Genomic DNA, 17,164 nt, shown 5'->3' with positions numbered 1-17,164 from the left:
CAGAGCATTTCTTTTTTTTTTTTTTTTTTTTTTTTTTGAGATGGAGTCTTGCTCTGTCACTCAGGCTGGAGTGCAGTGGTGTGATCTCAGCTCACTGCGACCTCTGTCTCCCGGGTTCAAGCGATTCTCCCACCTCAGCCTCCCGAGTAGCTGGGACTACAGGCATGTGCCACCATACCCGGCTAATTTTTGTATTTTTAGTGGAGACGGGGTTTCACCATGTTGACCAGGCTGGTCTCAAACTCCTGGACTCAAGTGATCCACCCGCCTTGGCCTCCCAAATTGCTGGGATTAGAGGCGTGAGCCACCGCGCCTGGCCTCAGGGCATTCTTATTGACTTTGTTCTCGTTTTCATGGGAAATTTGGGGAAGATAAAGTTCAGGTATATTTTTAAGGGATCTTACTATTCCAGTTGTATGGTAAAGTGCAGCTGTGGTGAGGTTGAGGGTATTTTCACTTTGGGGAAACATTGCCTTCCCCATCACTGTTCATCTATTAAAATGCTTTATGTGCTATATCTGGGCACCTAATAGAAAAAAAAAAGCCATTTTGCTCTTCCTGTAAGTTTTTCAGCAAGAAAGGGCCAGAAAATCTCTGGTTAGGCATTAGAGTAACTTCCCTTAGATCGAGCAGGGATAAGGTATCCTGTAGCTCCTAAAGGTAGCCTCCTCCCTTGTCCAGGTAGCCTGGTTGTCTGGGGGAAGGTATTTAATCAAACGCTCTGGTTTCTGAGAGTGATGATGGTGCGGATCAGCGAGATGTCAGAGAAGAGTGGCCAGCGTGGTCTCTAAGACCTTGGAGGACCTGTTTTTTACAGCGCCACCTTGTGGCAGTGAGAAGTAATGGCAGTGGAGGACCCAGCGCCAACTTTCTGTGGGATAACAAAATTCAGCTTGTTAGACAATTCAAGGGAAAGATGAGGCTCCTAGAGGGAGACTCTAGACTTCCCATGAATAATTCACGTAATGGCCTATGGCTAACTGGAAAAATAAAAGAAGCAAGACTTGAATTTGTAGCTCAGTTCATATTACAAAAGAAATGGCCCTTATGATGTTCTTATTCACTTTTCTCCCAGTGACGAGACTGTGAGAAAGGAAAGGAATTAACTCTTATCTAGCCTTTTCTCTTCCCATTGATTCAAGCCATTGGCTCTACTTCCAATAAATAGTAATAAGAAGAACTCTGATGATGACAAGAGCCAACACGTACTGTGACAACTCTATTCTAAACGCTTTCATTGTGTTAACGAACGTTATCCTGAAAACGATGTCTGAAAAGTATCTAGCTGTTTGTCTTTCAAGGCAAAGAACAAACTGTAGAACCTTAAGTTTCTTAGCTGTATGCTTTCTGGCATCTGATTTTCCCATCAGACAGGAATGAGACAACTTTGGGTCCCTGCACAGATAGTAAGAAAATCTCACCTGCAGAGTGGACAGAGTCCTGATGGCATAGTTAAGCAGCTGGAATTGAGGTGTAAACACCAGCCTTCAGAGATACCGTCTGTTCTTGGTGTATGTGTGTGTGTATGTGTGCCTGTGTGTAACACTTATGTCATCTATGTGCCAGGTATGTGCATCTTAACTCATTTAATTCACAACCCTGTGAGGCAGACTTTATTATTATCCCCATTTCATAGATGAGGGCAGTGAGACTCAGAGAGATTAGGTAACTCATCCATATTCAAAAAGCTAGTAGGTGGTAGAGCCAGGATTCATGCTGGCTCCAAAAGCCATGATTTGTTCTATTGCCCATGAATACATGAGATCAGGTAGGTGAGTGGGAAGCTGGTTTTAAAGACAGTTTTTGTTTTCCTACACTTTGGAATAAAGCCGTGAGGAAATTAATACCTGTTGAAATATATTTGTAAGCAATAATTTGGGAACAACGGGGTTTAAACTGCCTGCTGTTTTATTGTTATTATTATCATGACTTTGAACACTTGTAGGTTATGGGTTGGAAAAGTGACAGACACATCCCTTTCCCCACAGTGGGCTGCAAGGCCATTTCCCATCTAGCATCCCAGTTGTTACTCCTGAGAACTATACAGGTGTTCTGAGGTTAGCTTGGTGAGCTTGTGAGATTTCTGGCTTTTTAATATAACTTTATTTTATTTTACTTTTAAGCAAAATCATGACTGCAAAATATCAGTTAATATGACAGAGAAGACCCAGACAAAGAAGTATTCAAAGGCTACAGTCTTTTCAGGAAAAATAGAAGTTTCCACCTGCATTGAAAAAGGCAAATAGGTTGGAGACATTGGCAATTAGCTCAATGGAGTAAAAATCATCAGAACAATCATTAATGAAGGTGCTGGTATTAAAGAAAAGGCTGAGCCTAGGATGTTACTGAGTAGGACAAAGACTTTACGTAAGGAATCCTACAGGTAGAAAGTGATATTCCTGATGCACGTTGGCACTGTCTGTGTGGCTCAGATGGGCATTGCCAGTAAATTTAGGGGGAGAGTTACTTTCATGAACACTGTCTCTTTTCATTTTGCTTTCTATAAACTGCTTACTTGCTGCTGATGACTATGCTAAAGTCAGAAGAGCAAAAAGTCATGTCTGAAGTACTTTCAACCTCTTTACACCGTATTTCTGGCTTTTCTTTCATTTCTTTTGAGAAAAGTTTATTTTGTTTCAGGCATTTATGAAGTTGTCAGCAATGGAAGCACTGTGTAAATTTAGACAACTTCAGTTAAGTATTGAGAGTCTTAAAGCTGCGTGCTTTAAAATTTAAACTGATTAGATATATAATGCTACATTCTTACAATGAAATAGGATGCATCCATGCAAAGATAGTTATTATGTTTGCGTGGATATTGGATAGTAAAGAACTTTTTTAGATATAATAATGTTATTGTGGTTGTAGTTTTAAACAGTCCTTATCTTCTCTAAATAGTTGTTTAAAATATTTACAGATAAAATGATATAATGCTTCAAAATAATGAGAGAGAAGATAATGCATAAATGAAATCAGATTGGCTATGATATGATTATTGATCTGAGCAATGGGTGCATAGGAGTTTGTTATATTATTCTTTTTCATAGAGATGTGGTTTTGCCATGTTGCCCAGGCTGGTCTCGAACTTCTGGGCTCAAGTGATCCACCCCCCTCTGCCTCCCAAACTGCTGGGATTACAGGTGTGAGCCACTGCACCTGGCCCATTTGTTATATTATTGTCTGTCTTCATAGATATTTGAACATTTTTATAATAAAAAGTTGAAAGAAATGAAGTCACACATAGCTGTACATTTATTGAGGTTGTGAAAGATGCTCATAATCTTTTGCTAAATAAGAAAGCAAGTAGTCTATATGGAATGATTTTTTTTCTGTAAAAAATACACATCGATCCATGAATGCGTAGAAAATTGTTGAAAGTTGAGATGCCAAAATAGGGGCTATTCCTGCATGGGGTAATTATGGAGAGTTTTGTTACTTATTTATACATATTAATCGATATTTTCTAGCTTTTCTAGATTGTATCATTTGTACATTTTAAACTTAAAAAAAACTGGGCTTGGGAAACTGGCAGTATCTTCTAAAGCTGAGCATATGCAAACTCTATGAGTCAATTATTTCACTTTTAGGTATATTCTGAAAAGAAGTATGTACATATGTTCAGCAAAAGAAAGTATGAGTGTTCATAGCAGCTTTATTCATAATGGCTTTAAAGTGGAAACGACCCAAATGTCCATCAATACTAGAATGGATAAGTTGTGCTATCCTCACGCAATAGATACTACGCAGACACTGAGAGAGAACAGACTCCAAGTAATAGAGACAATATGGATAAATCTCAGAAAGACAATATTGAGTGAAAGAAACCAGGTACAATAAGAGTGCTAACTGAATAATTCCATTGATTTAAAGCTCAAGACAAGAGGAACAAATCTAAATGTTAGAAGTCAGGAGAGTGATTTTCTTTGGGGTGTTAGAGACTGGAAGGGGACATGAGGAGGTTGCCTGGGAGGCTTTGGTAATGTTCCTTCTCCTGACGCTGATGTGGGTTACATGGATGTGTTTGTTTCATGAAAATTTATTGGGCTGGATGCTGAACGATTTGTGTGCTTTCCTGCGTTATGTTATATTTCAATTAAAAGTTCAAAAAAATTATAGAGCTTATTGCGTGTAGTGTCCACTCTAAGTGGTGAACTGATGCTTTACCATGCAAGCCTGTGGTTACATCCATTAGTGTAACGGCTTGTTCAACAATCCCAACAGGAAGAGATTTAAAATTAAATATGGAAATCCTGGATGAACAGCTGCATTTGCACAGCCTCCGCTTATGAACATCCTGACTCCCCCTGCCCCGTATCATGTTTGCTCCAGCTGTCCCTAAAATATGGACCTCCAAGTTTTGGAATATGGGGTATCTGGTGGATACACTGGATCTGGTGCTGAGCTCTGCCCGTAGCCCCACAGCTGGGGTCAGGGAGAAATTCATCAGATCATGATCATATTGTAAAATAGTTGCAGCCACTCAGGGAACATGAATGATGTAATACACGCAGCCATCATTTACCAAGCGCTTACCGTGTGTCAGGCATTGTTCCAAGTGCTTTGCATGTATTAGCTTATTTAATCCTCATCACAGCCTTGGGAGAGAGAGTACTTTGCAGTCTCCACTGTGGAGATCAGAGAAATTAGGCAGCTTTTTCATCACTGTGTCTCAGTGTGGTACACCTCTAAAGGGCAGTCCAGCTTCAGAGATGCCCTTGGGATTGGCCAAGGTCTCTTTGCGGCTCCATCACAATTCACCTTCTCCTTCTGCCCCACTCTGTATTCCCACTCCCTCACAGGTGTTGATCCTGAGACTACTTCCCGGTTAAACCCCTGCACACAAACTTCCATCTCAGATGCCGTTTCTCTGGGAACCCATCCTACAACACGTACTAAATGTCAATGGATTTTATATCCAGATTTTATTTTTTATTTATTTATTTATTTATTTATTTATTTATTTATTTTGAGATGGAGTCTCGCTCTGTCGCCCAGGCTGGAGTGCAGTGGCGCGATCTCAGCTCATTGCAAGCTCCGTCTCCTGGGTTCACACCATTCTCCTGCCTCAGCCTCCCAAGTAGCTGGGACTACAGGCGCCCGCCACCATGCCCCGCTAAGTATTTGTATTTTTAGTAGAGACCGGGTTTCACCGTGTTAGGCAGGATAGTCTCGATCTCCTGACCTCGCGATCCACCCGCCTCGGCCTCCCAAAGTGCTGGGATTACAGACGTGAGCCACCATGCCTGGTTGGATTTTATTTTTTATTTTAATTTTACTTTAAGTTCTGGGTTACATGTGCAGAACGTGCAGGTTTGTTGCATAGGTATACATGTGCCATGGTGGTTTGCTGCACCTATCAACCCATCATCTAGGTTTTAAGTCCCGCATGTGTTAGGTATTTGTCCTAATGCTCTCCATCCCCCGGCCCCCCACCCCCCGACAGGCTCCGGTGTGTGATGTTCCCCTCCCTGTGTTCATGTGTTCTCATTGTTCAACTCCCACTTATGAGTGAGAACATGCGGTGTTTGGCTTTCTGTTCCTGTGTTAGTTTGCTGAGAATGATGGCTTCCAGCTTCATCCATGTCCCTGTAGTTATTTTTCCCTCATTGGGAGAATCATCCAAGGTGTCTAGTTGGCTATATGGCCAGAAATGGAGGTCATGCCTTAATGACTAGGAAATGCTGGACTACCTATATTTAAGTAGGCTTCTTTGCTATTGGACTTTACTGAGCTTGAAAACATCACTGTGCACTAAGAGTCTCTGGGATGGGGTGCAGTTCACAGCATTTCTTAAACATCTGTGACAACAGAACACTTTTCTTCACGGTGCATTTTGTAGGATGAGTGCCCTGCTCAGTACACACTGGGAAACTTTGAGCAAGATGACCTGTTTGCTTACGGAGCTAAAATCTAATTGGTCTCTTTAAATCGTTGGCTCTCTCTGTTCATGACTTGGGAGAACAGAGGTCAGCATTGTTGCAACAATATTGAAAATGATAGAAGAGGGATAATTGCCATTCGCTGTCAGCATTTTATCTCCTGAAATTTCCTTTCTGACTGTAGCTGATCTGGACTCTCCCACTGGTAAATTAAGGATATAAATGAATCAAATTCTGACCTGGGTACCCCCTTCTCCCCTCCAGGTCTAGGGGAGTTACATATAGTGTGGCGTCTACTTTGGATAACACACACACTCTCTCTCTCACATGTGTGTGTGTGTGCATGCATGTGCACACACACACAAGTTTGATTAACAATAAATTCACCTAAGGACTCATGTAGCTAAGTGTTTCCTAGGGCAATGCAGGGACTGAGCTAACTCTTTTTTTTTGCCCAGAAAAGGGATGTATATACTGTTTGTACTCTACAGAGTAAGATCTCATCCTGCATCTTCAATGATGAGGAGCATGTATTCCCATGGTCCAGGACCATGGAAGCCTAGAGAGCAGAAGATGCTGGAGTGATGTCCTCTAGTTAATTAAAGATAAGTGGAGCTGCTGGGGTCTGAATTCCTTGGCCTCATCTCTGTTCTCCAGGCATTGTAGGATCTAAGAAAGGGAAGCAGAACGGGGGTTTTTATGTACATCATCTCATTCTGTCATTCATACACAAAAATCCCTGTAGGAAGGCACAGTCCCATCCAAAGAGGAGAAACTGAGGCTCAGAGAGGTGAAATGACCAGCCCAGGCACCCAGCTGACAGGAGTCTGGTTGGGTCTCTCTGTCTGCATAGCTCATGTTCTTTGTTGCCACCCATGAATATTTTCAGATACTGTCAAGACAGCTAGCATAAAAAAGACAGTGACTTCCTTTTATTGGTCTAGTCATATATTCTTCATCCATATTGTTCTCAAAAGTCCCAATAGTAGTGTGGAATAGATCTTGTTCTCTCTGTCTCCCATACCATAGATAAAGTAACTGAGGTCTAGAGAAGTGAATTCGTTTGTGTACAGCCACCCAGCTAATAACTGCTAGAGTTAGGATTTGAACCCACAGCTGACTCCAATGCCAGAAGATTTTTGACTATGCTCTGTGAACCTGCCAAGCCTGGCTATAAAACTGAGCACATTGCTTGTCATCTGGAAAAGAATTTTGGAAAACAAAGTTTTGTGCAAAGCCCCATGTAACAAAAGGTTCAGAAGTTCAAAATATTTTTGATGGTTAAATTTGAAAGCATGGTCCTCTAGTTAAATTCTCTTTTACTGGGGTCTTCCAGGGCAGACTTTGACACAAGGAAAGGAATAAAAAAGATATTTACCCTCAGGAGAGAGTAGTGTAAGAAAAGCAGAGAAAAAAACTCACCCTAAAACTATGGTTAACTACAGGTGTCAAAGATACATGAAGATACCAGAAACAGAGAAAAACGGGTAGGGCCTCTGGGTCACATCCAAGATGATGAAACCACAATGAACTTGAGACAGGTCCCTCCAACCCATAGCAGCAACCTACCCGTGGGGTGTGCAGTTGTGTTTACCAGTTCTGGGCTAAGAACATGAGGTCAAGTGTTTGTCCTTATGGGACAAACTAGTGACTCGTTAATGGCCACTTGCTGTCTGCAGGGTGTGAGGGAGATGTGACGCAAGAGGACTAAGGTCTTCTTTGAATGATTCACAAGATACATTTCAGAAGCCTTAACCATGCCTGCTTCCAAGATATTGAACAACATATAAATCCATGATCTTAAACAATCCTGGGGCTTTGAGGCAAGGTCTCAAGTCTAGGGGAGGGAACGGTGGGAAGAACCAGGGTTGAACTTCTAAATGAAGTTCTGGGCTACTGGCTATGGATGTGCGGATCCTGAGTGTTGAACAATGAGATGCAGAAGTGACCAAGAGCAGTCAGTAAATGCCTGAGATCAATAATAATTTTTCCAATTACTTAAATTCACTTAAAAGCAGCCTCATTCATAAAGGGATTTGGGTGAGGTCTGCTCCTCCTGCTGGTCCCTCATACTCCAAGCCTCAATTTGAGTTAATAAGATGCCATTATAGATATCAAAGTTTCCTTTTGAGATTTCTAATTTAGAGATGACAAACAAATTAAATCCCATGTAACCATTCTACTCCATGGTGGTAGCTGCCTGGAATGCTAGGCTGAGGTTTTTAGAAAATCTGGGTTCGAATAAAAGAGTGCTGTGATCCATTAGTGATATCTGCCCTGGGAACAGGAGAGAGAAGTGGGGTACATGTGCCACATAACTGTCATCCAACTTGCATTGTTTCAACGCAATTATTAGTTTTATCCCTTCTTATTTCAAAAAAAGTTAGGAGAAGCTCGCCCTACTTGCCAGCCAAGACACAAACCATATCTCAAAGTGACCATGATTAACACTATTAAACACTATTAATGCAAAAAGAAGCCCAAGAAATAGGGCAGGTGGGATGATAAAAGTACCACATGTCCTCTTGATTTCTCTGCACTTTATGAAGAAGGAAATCATTTTTGTTGGGCTCCTTGGTTGGCAAACTAGCCTACCGGAGAGGTGATTATTTTAAGAGTACATACTGGCATCATAAGGGATATGAAAGGTCTCATGGAAATCCAAGATCAGAAATTCACAGAGAGAAGAACTGGAGATTTTCTACAGAATATAGCTTCAGGGACCTGAGTAATGCAGTTAAAAGTATTGGCATCACTTGGCCTGGCACAGTGGCTCATGCCTGTAATCCCAGCACTCCGGGAGGCCAAGGCAGGCAGATCACCTGAGTTCAGGAGTTCAAGACCAGCCTGGCGATGGTGAAACCCCGTCTTTACTAAAAATACAAAAAATTAGCTGGGCAAGGTGATGCACGCCTGTAATCCCAGCTACTCGGGAGGCTGAGGCAGGAGAATCGCTTGAACCTGGGAGGCAGAGGTTGCAGTGAGCCGAGATCACGCCATTGCACTCCAGCCTGGGCAACAAGAGAGAAACTCTGTCTCAACAAAAAAAAAAAAAAAAAAAAAAGTATTGGCACCACTCAAGGGGACTCGCTTGCTTCCCTTTGCTTGCTTTGTTCTCTAATTTCCTAGTTGGCTTCTTCTCTATCTTTCCTTAATTTAAAGCATCTGCTCACCTATAGTCATTGTTCCCTGGAACCTCTGGCTCCAAACAGCTCGCCATGGACCCTCTGGCCTCCCTTTCTCTTAGTGTTTCAACCTCTGTGCCCACTGCTGTCTGCTTAAATGATGTGCTTTCCACTTTACACTTCCAAGAGTGAGACTCTGATTTGTACAGATTATCTAATGATGCTAGCTCATGTCTCCAAGGCCAGTGCAGAATTAGCTGTATGATTGTGGTAGACTGAAAAAATGGCCCTAAATCTCCATCATTTGTAGTGTGACTTTGCAGCTGTTCCCATTGAGAAGTAGAATCTATTTTTCCACCTTTAACTTGGTCTGGATTTGTGACTTGCTTTGGCCACAAGAATATGGCAGAAGTGATGTTTTGCCAGTTCCTAATTTAAAGCTCAAGAAGCCTCACATACTTTCATTCTTTCTTAGGACCACAAGTCCTAGCTGACCTACTTGAGAGCAAGAGACCATGTTGTTATGCCCAAGACTATCCTAGACCTGCCTAGAGCCAGCTGACCTCCAAATATATGAGAGAATCCAGCCAAGATCAGCAAAACCACCTCCCTGACCCTCAGCTGATTACAGGTGCACAAGGGAGCCCATCTGAGGCTGAAGAACCTCCCAGTGGAACCATAGCCTCATAATCACTAATAAATGCTCATTGTTTTAAGTTACTGAGTTTTGGGGGTAGTTTGTTATGTAGCAATAGCTGACGGATACAATGACTTTGAGTAGGTCTCTGAACTTCTCTGAATCTTAGTTTTCTCATTTGAGGAATTAATCAACAAGACTTTCCCTGCCTGCCTCAGGGAAGATTGCAAGATGCTATGTAAATATAAGCTTCAGAATATTTACTTAGTGCCCACTCTATGCCAAGCACTGAGCTAGACCCTGGGGATTTGCAAGACTGGTTAATTCTTTTGTAGGGCAATATTACTGCCTCCTCCTTCCAGCCATAGACCAGTCATCGATAAGTCAAAGTGGACACTCCTATTTGAATGGCAGTGGAAAAGGGAGAAGTTATCAGGCTCACCTGGAAGGCCTAAAGCAATGGGCTAGATATCTTATCTCTTGATTAACCCAAAAATTAATTTATAAGCCCCCTCACTTATTCACTTTCCCTACTAAGTTAATAAGCCTTCCCCCTTATTTCAACTGATAAATTCTAGAGATGGACAAGATAATTAATTCATCCCATCAATAAACACTTTCTTGGGACCATGACAGTGGACATGACGTGGTGCCTACTATGAGATTGCTCACATGCTAGTGTGAGAGATGGAAACAGGTCATTGTAGAATGTGGATGCACAATGCAGCCTTTTCCTTAGGCTCCCACATCCAATCCATTAGCCAGTCCTGTGGCTCTACCTCCAAAGGAATCCTGAATCCATCCACTTCTCCCCAGTTCACTGCCGTTTCCCTCATTGAAGCCATTGTCATCTTTCACCATAGCCTCTATGCAGTGGATAGGATGCTCTTTTAAAAAATCAGGTTATACCCATCTCTTGCTCAGAATGCTCCTATGGTTCTTGTGGCACTTAGACTCAAACCCATACTTTTCATCACAGCCTACAAGGCAGCGCGTGGGCCAGCTCTTACCCAACTCTTCAATTTTATCTCTTGTCTCTCTTATCCTCTCTCACTCTGCTCTGGCCACCCAGCTCACCTCAGTTCTTCCAGCATTTCCAGCTTGTTCTGACTTTGGTACCCATTCGTTTGTTGTTCTCTGAAATATGCCACCTTTCACCCTGCTATGTCTTTATTGGGATGGTTCTTTCTCACCATTCAGGTATTGGGCCCAGGGTTCCCTTTATAAACAACTCTTGTCTGACGGCTGTAGCTAAAGCAGCAGCTTCTTCATCACCACTATACATCACCTGGTTTTAGATCCCCACCTTCAAATTCTGCTTATTTACTTGTTAATTTGATTGTTGTTTTTACCTCATTATAATGCAAGTCATCATCTCTTATTCATCAAAGACAGAAGTCTTGTCTGTTTTGTTCTTCTCCAATATATACAGCAATGCCTGGTGTACACCTGGTGATACCTCATACTCAATAAATATTTGTCAAAAAAATGAATGAGTACGGAGGGCTAAAAAAGTACCAAGAAGAAGTGCCTAACCCCCCCGCCAAAAAAAAAGAATAGCTTCTTTCTCTGCCCCAAATTCCACCTTTGTTATTTCTAATTACTTTGCTTCAGCTGTCTACCAAACACAGCTGGAAAGCAAAGTCTCAGACCTTGTAAACACGTGCATCACCTGGACCCTGCTGGGGGTAGGAGAGAGTGGATAATTCATCATTGTTTATTTGCAATTGCCTGGACCTAACTAAACTTTGCCAGTCACGGCTTCATGTTCAACATTGCAGTTGTTTTCATTGCAGAGATGTTTCTTTTCCTTAAAACATTCACAATAAAAAGCGCTGGCACCTCTGCAGGAAGGTATGTCATCACGCTTCAAGAGTCAGCTAAGAACTGGGTACATGCAAAGAGACCCTGATTGTCAACTTCCGCTAGAAATTCGGCAAGTTTGTGCCTAGGGTGCTGCTTAGTGCCACTGAACATCTGACGGAACAGGCGAGGAGGAAAGCAGTTAGAATCTTATTCCTTTTAGCATCAGGTTAAATTGGCCATGAAACCAGGGATAGTGCCATTGAATTACAAGAGGGCTAAAATATTACATGAAAATCTAGGAGACAGTAAAGTAGTTTGGCTCAAGGTGAGCTAGTCTCTAACAGGAGGGGAAACAAAGTTAAACAATGGATGGAAAAGTCAACATCATCTTTGTTTACAATTCGTCTCATTTAATACTGGGATATGGGGTCAGGGAGTTTGCGCCACTTGGAGAGATGACTTCCCTTGGAAAACATGGTGTTTCCTTCTGAAGGGGAATCCTGATTCCTTCCTTAATGTTGGTGGGATCCAGAAGTGTGGCCAGATGGAACATCTCATTGTCATTTCTTTCTTGTTTGCTTGTGGCTCTTCTGTCTGGTCTTTTCCCCATTCTCCTTTGCGTCCAGCAGTGGGACAGGCTAAGCGTGTCCGAGGAGAACGTTAAATCTCAGCTTTAATGTTTAATGCGTCTGTTGGGAGTGACAGACTCAGCTGCCAACTGAAAAGTGGCAGAACAACTGTTGCCTGTATCACCTTTTATTACTAATTAATCCCCTCTATTCTACGGGTTAGTGGGAGGTGGAACCTTTGTTGTTCTTGGGGCATGTCCCCCGTGGTGTGCTGGTGAATGTTTAACAACCAGCTCTCTGTCGGGGGAAGTGAGCCCTGATTTCTAGTATTTGCTGATTTCCATGGTGCAAATATTGTCACCATGGTGCAGATATTCCCACCAGTTGCTTTCGAGCTACCAAAGTGGTGACGTCAGTGAACACAGAGCTGGGAAAAGATTTGTTGTAGCACTCCTTATATACTATTTCCACCACATAGATACTACAACCATTGATAGCCTCTAGAGCATAGATATTAGCAAACTGTATAAAACAATTAGGAAGAGATGAGTTCTAAGTATTTATTACCTGTGCTTTAATAGAATTTATTTAATTGTAAATTCATGTAATTAATTTCTAATAATAGCTGTGTTTAATGATCGGTTTGCAATTATAGATATACATTTATATAATTAATCTTTAACAATAGCTGTGTTTAATAATTGGTTCAATAATTTTCCACTGAAAATTTAGCAGTGGGCTCTAGTTACAGACTGGCACACCGCTATTTTGTCGCCCTCCTTAGGCTGAGTTAAGTCTAGGTCAAGGCATCTATTGGCATCTATCTCATCAACAGCCATTTGTCTATAATGTACAGATTCTTGTGGAGACCCTCATTCCTCAGGCTCTAGAGATTCTGATATGTCTTTGCATCTGATGCTCTTGGATGGCCTCATCTACCTGGAGGCTGATAATATTCAGCTAGTAACAACTAACATGGTCATAATGGTTGGGTATGGCCAGTGTCTGTTATGACTGATTGGTGCCCATGAAATTCTGTATTTGGAACCTCTCTTCTGATCGAATGTCCCTGCTGCACCATTCCTTGTGAAGCCTGGAACATCCTCTGGGCAAAGCTGTGGAACAGAGTGCAATTCCCTTTTGGGAGGCTCATCCCCCGCCATGCCATCCTCTTTCTCAGCTGCCTGCCACAGCTGCTGTCCCTACTCAGCTGGCTCTTGGCTTCTTGATCCTACGTGTCACCAGTCCCTGGGGCTCCAAGTTTCCCAAGGCATCAGCCTCAAAAGCCCTCTAACTTGGGTTCAAACACTGTAGATGAAACTGTCATTGCAAAATTGTAACAGACAATGAAAGATATCTGACTTAACCAACTCCGTCTTGCTTCTAACCTCTAAGCTGTCCTTGTTCATTCCTGGGCATAAGCTGAACTAACTTTGGAGGAACTTAGTTTATGGTTTAAAAACAAAGGGCCGGGCGTGGTGGCTTACACCTGTAATCCCAGCACTTTGGGAGGCCGAGGTGGGCGGATCACGAGGTCAGGAGATTGAGACCATCCTGGCTAACATGGTGAAACCCCATCTCGACTAAAAATACAAAAAAATTAGCCAGGCATGGTGGCGGGCGCCTGTAGTCCCAGCTACTCAGGAGGCTGAGGCAGGAGAATGGTGTGAACCCAGGAGGCGGAGGTTGCAGTAAGCTAAGACTGTGCCACTGCACTCCAGCCTGGGTGACAGAGCGAGACTCAAAAAAACAAACAAACAAACAAAAAAACAAAACCACACACACAGAAAAACAAAAAACAATGACGATAACAGCCCTCTCTCAAAACAAACCTCCTTTTTGCCTGGGGACTAGATTGCCTTTGTAGGACTAAAAAATTAGCCAGAAGATTAGAAATTATGGTTTAGGAGTCATGCAGCTGGAGACTACAAGATTCTGACCCTCCCTAAACTGTTCCTAAGATCAGTGCTTGAGATATTTTGCAGACCCTGTACTTGATGGATCAGCTGGCACTACACAGATGGATAAACTGGCTCATCTAATCTTGTGCTCCCCACCCAAGAACTGACTCAGCATGAGAATAGCTTCAATTCCCTATGATTTCATCTCTGACCCAACCAATCAGCACTCCTGACTCACTGGCCTTCCTCCACCCTCCAAATTATCCTTAAAAACTCTGACTCCCTTATGCTCGGGGATACTGATTTTAGTAGTAATAAAACTTTAATCTCTCACACAGTTGCCTCTGCGTGAATTACTCTTTCTCTATTGCAATTCCCCTGTCTTGATAAATTGGCTCTGTCTAGGCAGCAGGCAAGGTGAACCCACTGGGCAGTTACAAATTCGGGTAAGGTGAATCCACTGGGCAGTTACAGAGAGGCCAGTATGTCTGAAACTAACAGAGGATCCTTGTGGCTCTAAGCCCTCAATTTGGAGATCCAAGTTCAAATGCTGCCTCTGAGCTCAGCTTTGCAAAGGAATATGAGACTGAGCCCCGCTGGCCTCTTTGAGCTGGATCATTCTCTGTAGGAACATCCCAGCATTGACTCTTATGTATTAGGCTGCTGGAGCTGCCCTAACAGAATACAACACCCTGAGCAGCTTAAACAACAGACATTTATTTTCTCACAGTTTTAGAGGCTGGAAGCTGAAGGTGCAGGTGCCAGCAGCGTCGGTTTCTCCTGAGGTCTCTCTCCTAGGCTTGCAAACAGCTGCCTTCCTGCTGTGTCATGTGACTTTTTTTTTTTTTTTTGGAGACAGAGTCTTGCTCTGTTGCCCAGGCTGGGGTGCAGTGGCGCGATCTCGGCTCAAAGCAAGCTCTGCCTCCCGGGTTCATGCCATTCTCCTGCCTCAGCCTCCCGAGTAGCTGGGACTACAGGCACCCGCCACCATGCCTGGCTAATTTTTGTATACTTTTAGTAGACACACGGTTGCACTATGTTAGCCAGGATGGTCTCGATCTCCTGACCTTGTGATCCGCCTGCCTCAGCCTCCCAAAGTGCTGGGATTATAGGCTTGAGCCACCGCGCCTGGCCTCATGTGACATTTTCTGTGTGCTTATGCCTGATGTCGCTTCCTCTTTCACCAATCACATTGGATTAAGGCTCCACCCTTTGACTTCCTTTAGCCTTACTTGTTTCTTTAATGGTTGTATCTCCAAAAAAATTACATTGGGGCTTAGGGTTTCAACATATTAATGTGTGTGTGTGTGTGCGTGTGTGTGTGTGTGTGTGGCAGGGGCACAATTTAGTCCATGACAATTACTGGGCACTTGAAATGTTACTGGTCCAAATTGACATGTGTTCTAAGTATGAAATACCTCCCAGATCTTTCATCATTCATTATTTTTCATCCCTCCATTACTTTTCATCATGTATTAAAAAACGTAATGAAAAGCATCTCATCAATATATTTTTAATACTGATTACATGTTGAATGATAATATTTTGGAGGTACTGAGTTAAAAATATTATTAGAATTACTTTCACCTGTTTCTATTTACTTTTTCTAGTGTGGCTACTCAGAAGCTTAAAATTACACACAAGGCTCAAATTATTTTTCACTAGACAGTGTCTAGAGACCCTCCAATAGCTGACACAGCCACCCCCTGCAGTCAGTGGGGCCCTCTCTTCACCTCTCCCCTAGGCCCTTTAACTCCTTTCCCTTCCCCCACCTTCCAGGAGTCCTCTTGGGCTCAGTCATCAGTTCCATGAAGTTGTGCTGCTGGATGGGGCAGGGTGGAGATTCTGGTAGTGGTGGAGAAGGGTGGCTTTCAGAAGATGGAGGTGAAGGGAGACGGTGTCTCACTTTGCCTTTCACTGCATCTGGCTCAGAGTGGGAGATGTCTAAGATCAATAGAACTTCCCCACTGCCTAGATTACCCCTCTCAGCACACGTCTTATGTATTTTGTGCTAAAAGAGTCTTCATCTCTTACCCTGTCTTGAGTTGCTTTACCAAAAGTCTCATTTTAGGATCCTACCTTGGGATGTTCCAGGTCTCAGGAAACAGTTAAGGGGTAAGGGAAAAAAATTCCATCTCACCAGACAGAGATGGCCGAAACATGGTCCTGGCCCTCGATCATCAGGGAGGGAAGGAATGGAGAAGTGAGGAGAGGAAAGATAGGAACAGCCCTGTATTCAAGGCCATATGAGGGACACTTTATCTGCTTTATTTCCCTCAGTTCTTCTAACAACCTCCTATTATTCTTATTTTACAGATAGGAAAAAAGAGGCCCGGAGAGTTTAAATAACTCCTCCAGCATTCCAGCTAGCAGGTAACAGGACCAGAATTTGAGAATGACTCTGACTCCACGGTATCATCATGTGTGTCTGGAGTAAAAAAGGGAAGGTTTTCTGGAGCATGGGGGAAGTCTCTTGAGTTGGATTCAGGTCCAGGAAGAAAAGCAGAGGGAATTCTAGACAGGCGGCTGGAGGCCGGCATGGCATGGGTACTCCCTGGAAAGTCCAACCGAGAAAGCAATCCTGCCCTCTGCTCCTCCCAGGGTTACCCTCCTGTAAGTCTTCTGCTCAGTGTTCAGAATTGGGGGATGCTGGGACTGGGCAAGGACTTGTAGGCAACACCCCATAGCCTGCTCATGGCTGTTGGGTTGTCTATACATCATTCCCTGCTGGGCTCACTCACCGGCTTCGTATAAGGTCCTTTTTGAGGTTTATTATTTCCTTGTCCATATACTTGATGCTCTTCATTGGCTTGTCTGGGACCTGATGAGAAGACAAGGGGTGAAAATAAAAGGAGTGTTAATACAACGCTTCCAAATGGAGATAGGCATAAGAGGCTCATGGGTTTATCTGAGATGTATGGCTAGGTATACGGGGTCCTGGGCAGCACAGAGTCTACTTTGACATCAAAGAGGGGGCTGCTGTGTGACACAGTGGACATGGTAAGGGCTTTGGAGACAGGTGGACCTGAGCCCTGACCCTGGTTCTGTCTGGTGACCAGCTGTGTGACCTTGAACAAATTACTCAACCTCTCTGAAGAATTTAGGCTTCAATTTCTTCAGTAGAATGGGGAATAACTCCTACTCTGTTTTGAGGATTAAATTAATTGCTAAATTCCTCACTGATAGCAAGCATTAGATAAATGGAAGCTACTACTATTAGCATTACACTTTAGAGCAAAAAATTAGG

General features: G+C 43.0%; 1 protein-coding gene and 1 long non-coding RNA gene across 7 annotated transcripts in view; one reads left to right on the top strand and one right to left on the bottom strand.

Moving 5' to 3' along the window:
• CCDC60 (coiled-coil domain containing 60) overlaps positions 1-17,164 on the bottom strand; it is a 202,559-nt gene that overhangs the window by 94,535 nt on the left and 90,860 nt on the right. For all 6 annotated transcript variants that reach the window (XM_002823844.5, XM_054528302.2, XM_054528303.2 and 3 more), the window contains one exon: positions 16,659-16,738. In XM_002823844.5, coding sequence (XP_002823890.2) covers positions 16,659-16,738 — 80 coding nt within the window. The remainder of the gene's footprint in view (positions 1-16,658; positions 16,739-17,164) is intronic.
• Positions 1-17,164, top strand: part of LOC134759535 (uncharacterized) — a 205,920-nt gene that overhangs the window by 148,394 nt on the left and 40,362 nt on the right. The window lies entirely within an intron of this gene.

This window comes from Pongo abelii, chromosome 10 (genome assembly GCF_028885655.2).
Source record: "Pongo abelii isolate AG06213 chromosome 10, NHGRI_mPonAbe1-v2.0_pri, whole genome shotgun sequence".
Lineage (NCBI taxonomy): Eukaryota > Metazoa > Chordata > Mammalia > Primates > Hominidae > Pongo > Pongo abelii.
The sequence above is the reverse complement of the archived record's forward strand: the minus strand, read 5'-3'. Positions and strand labels throughout refer to the sequence as shown.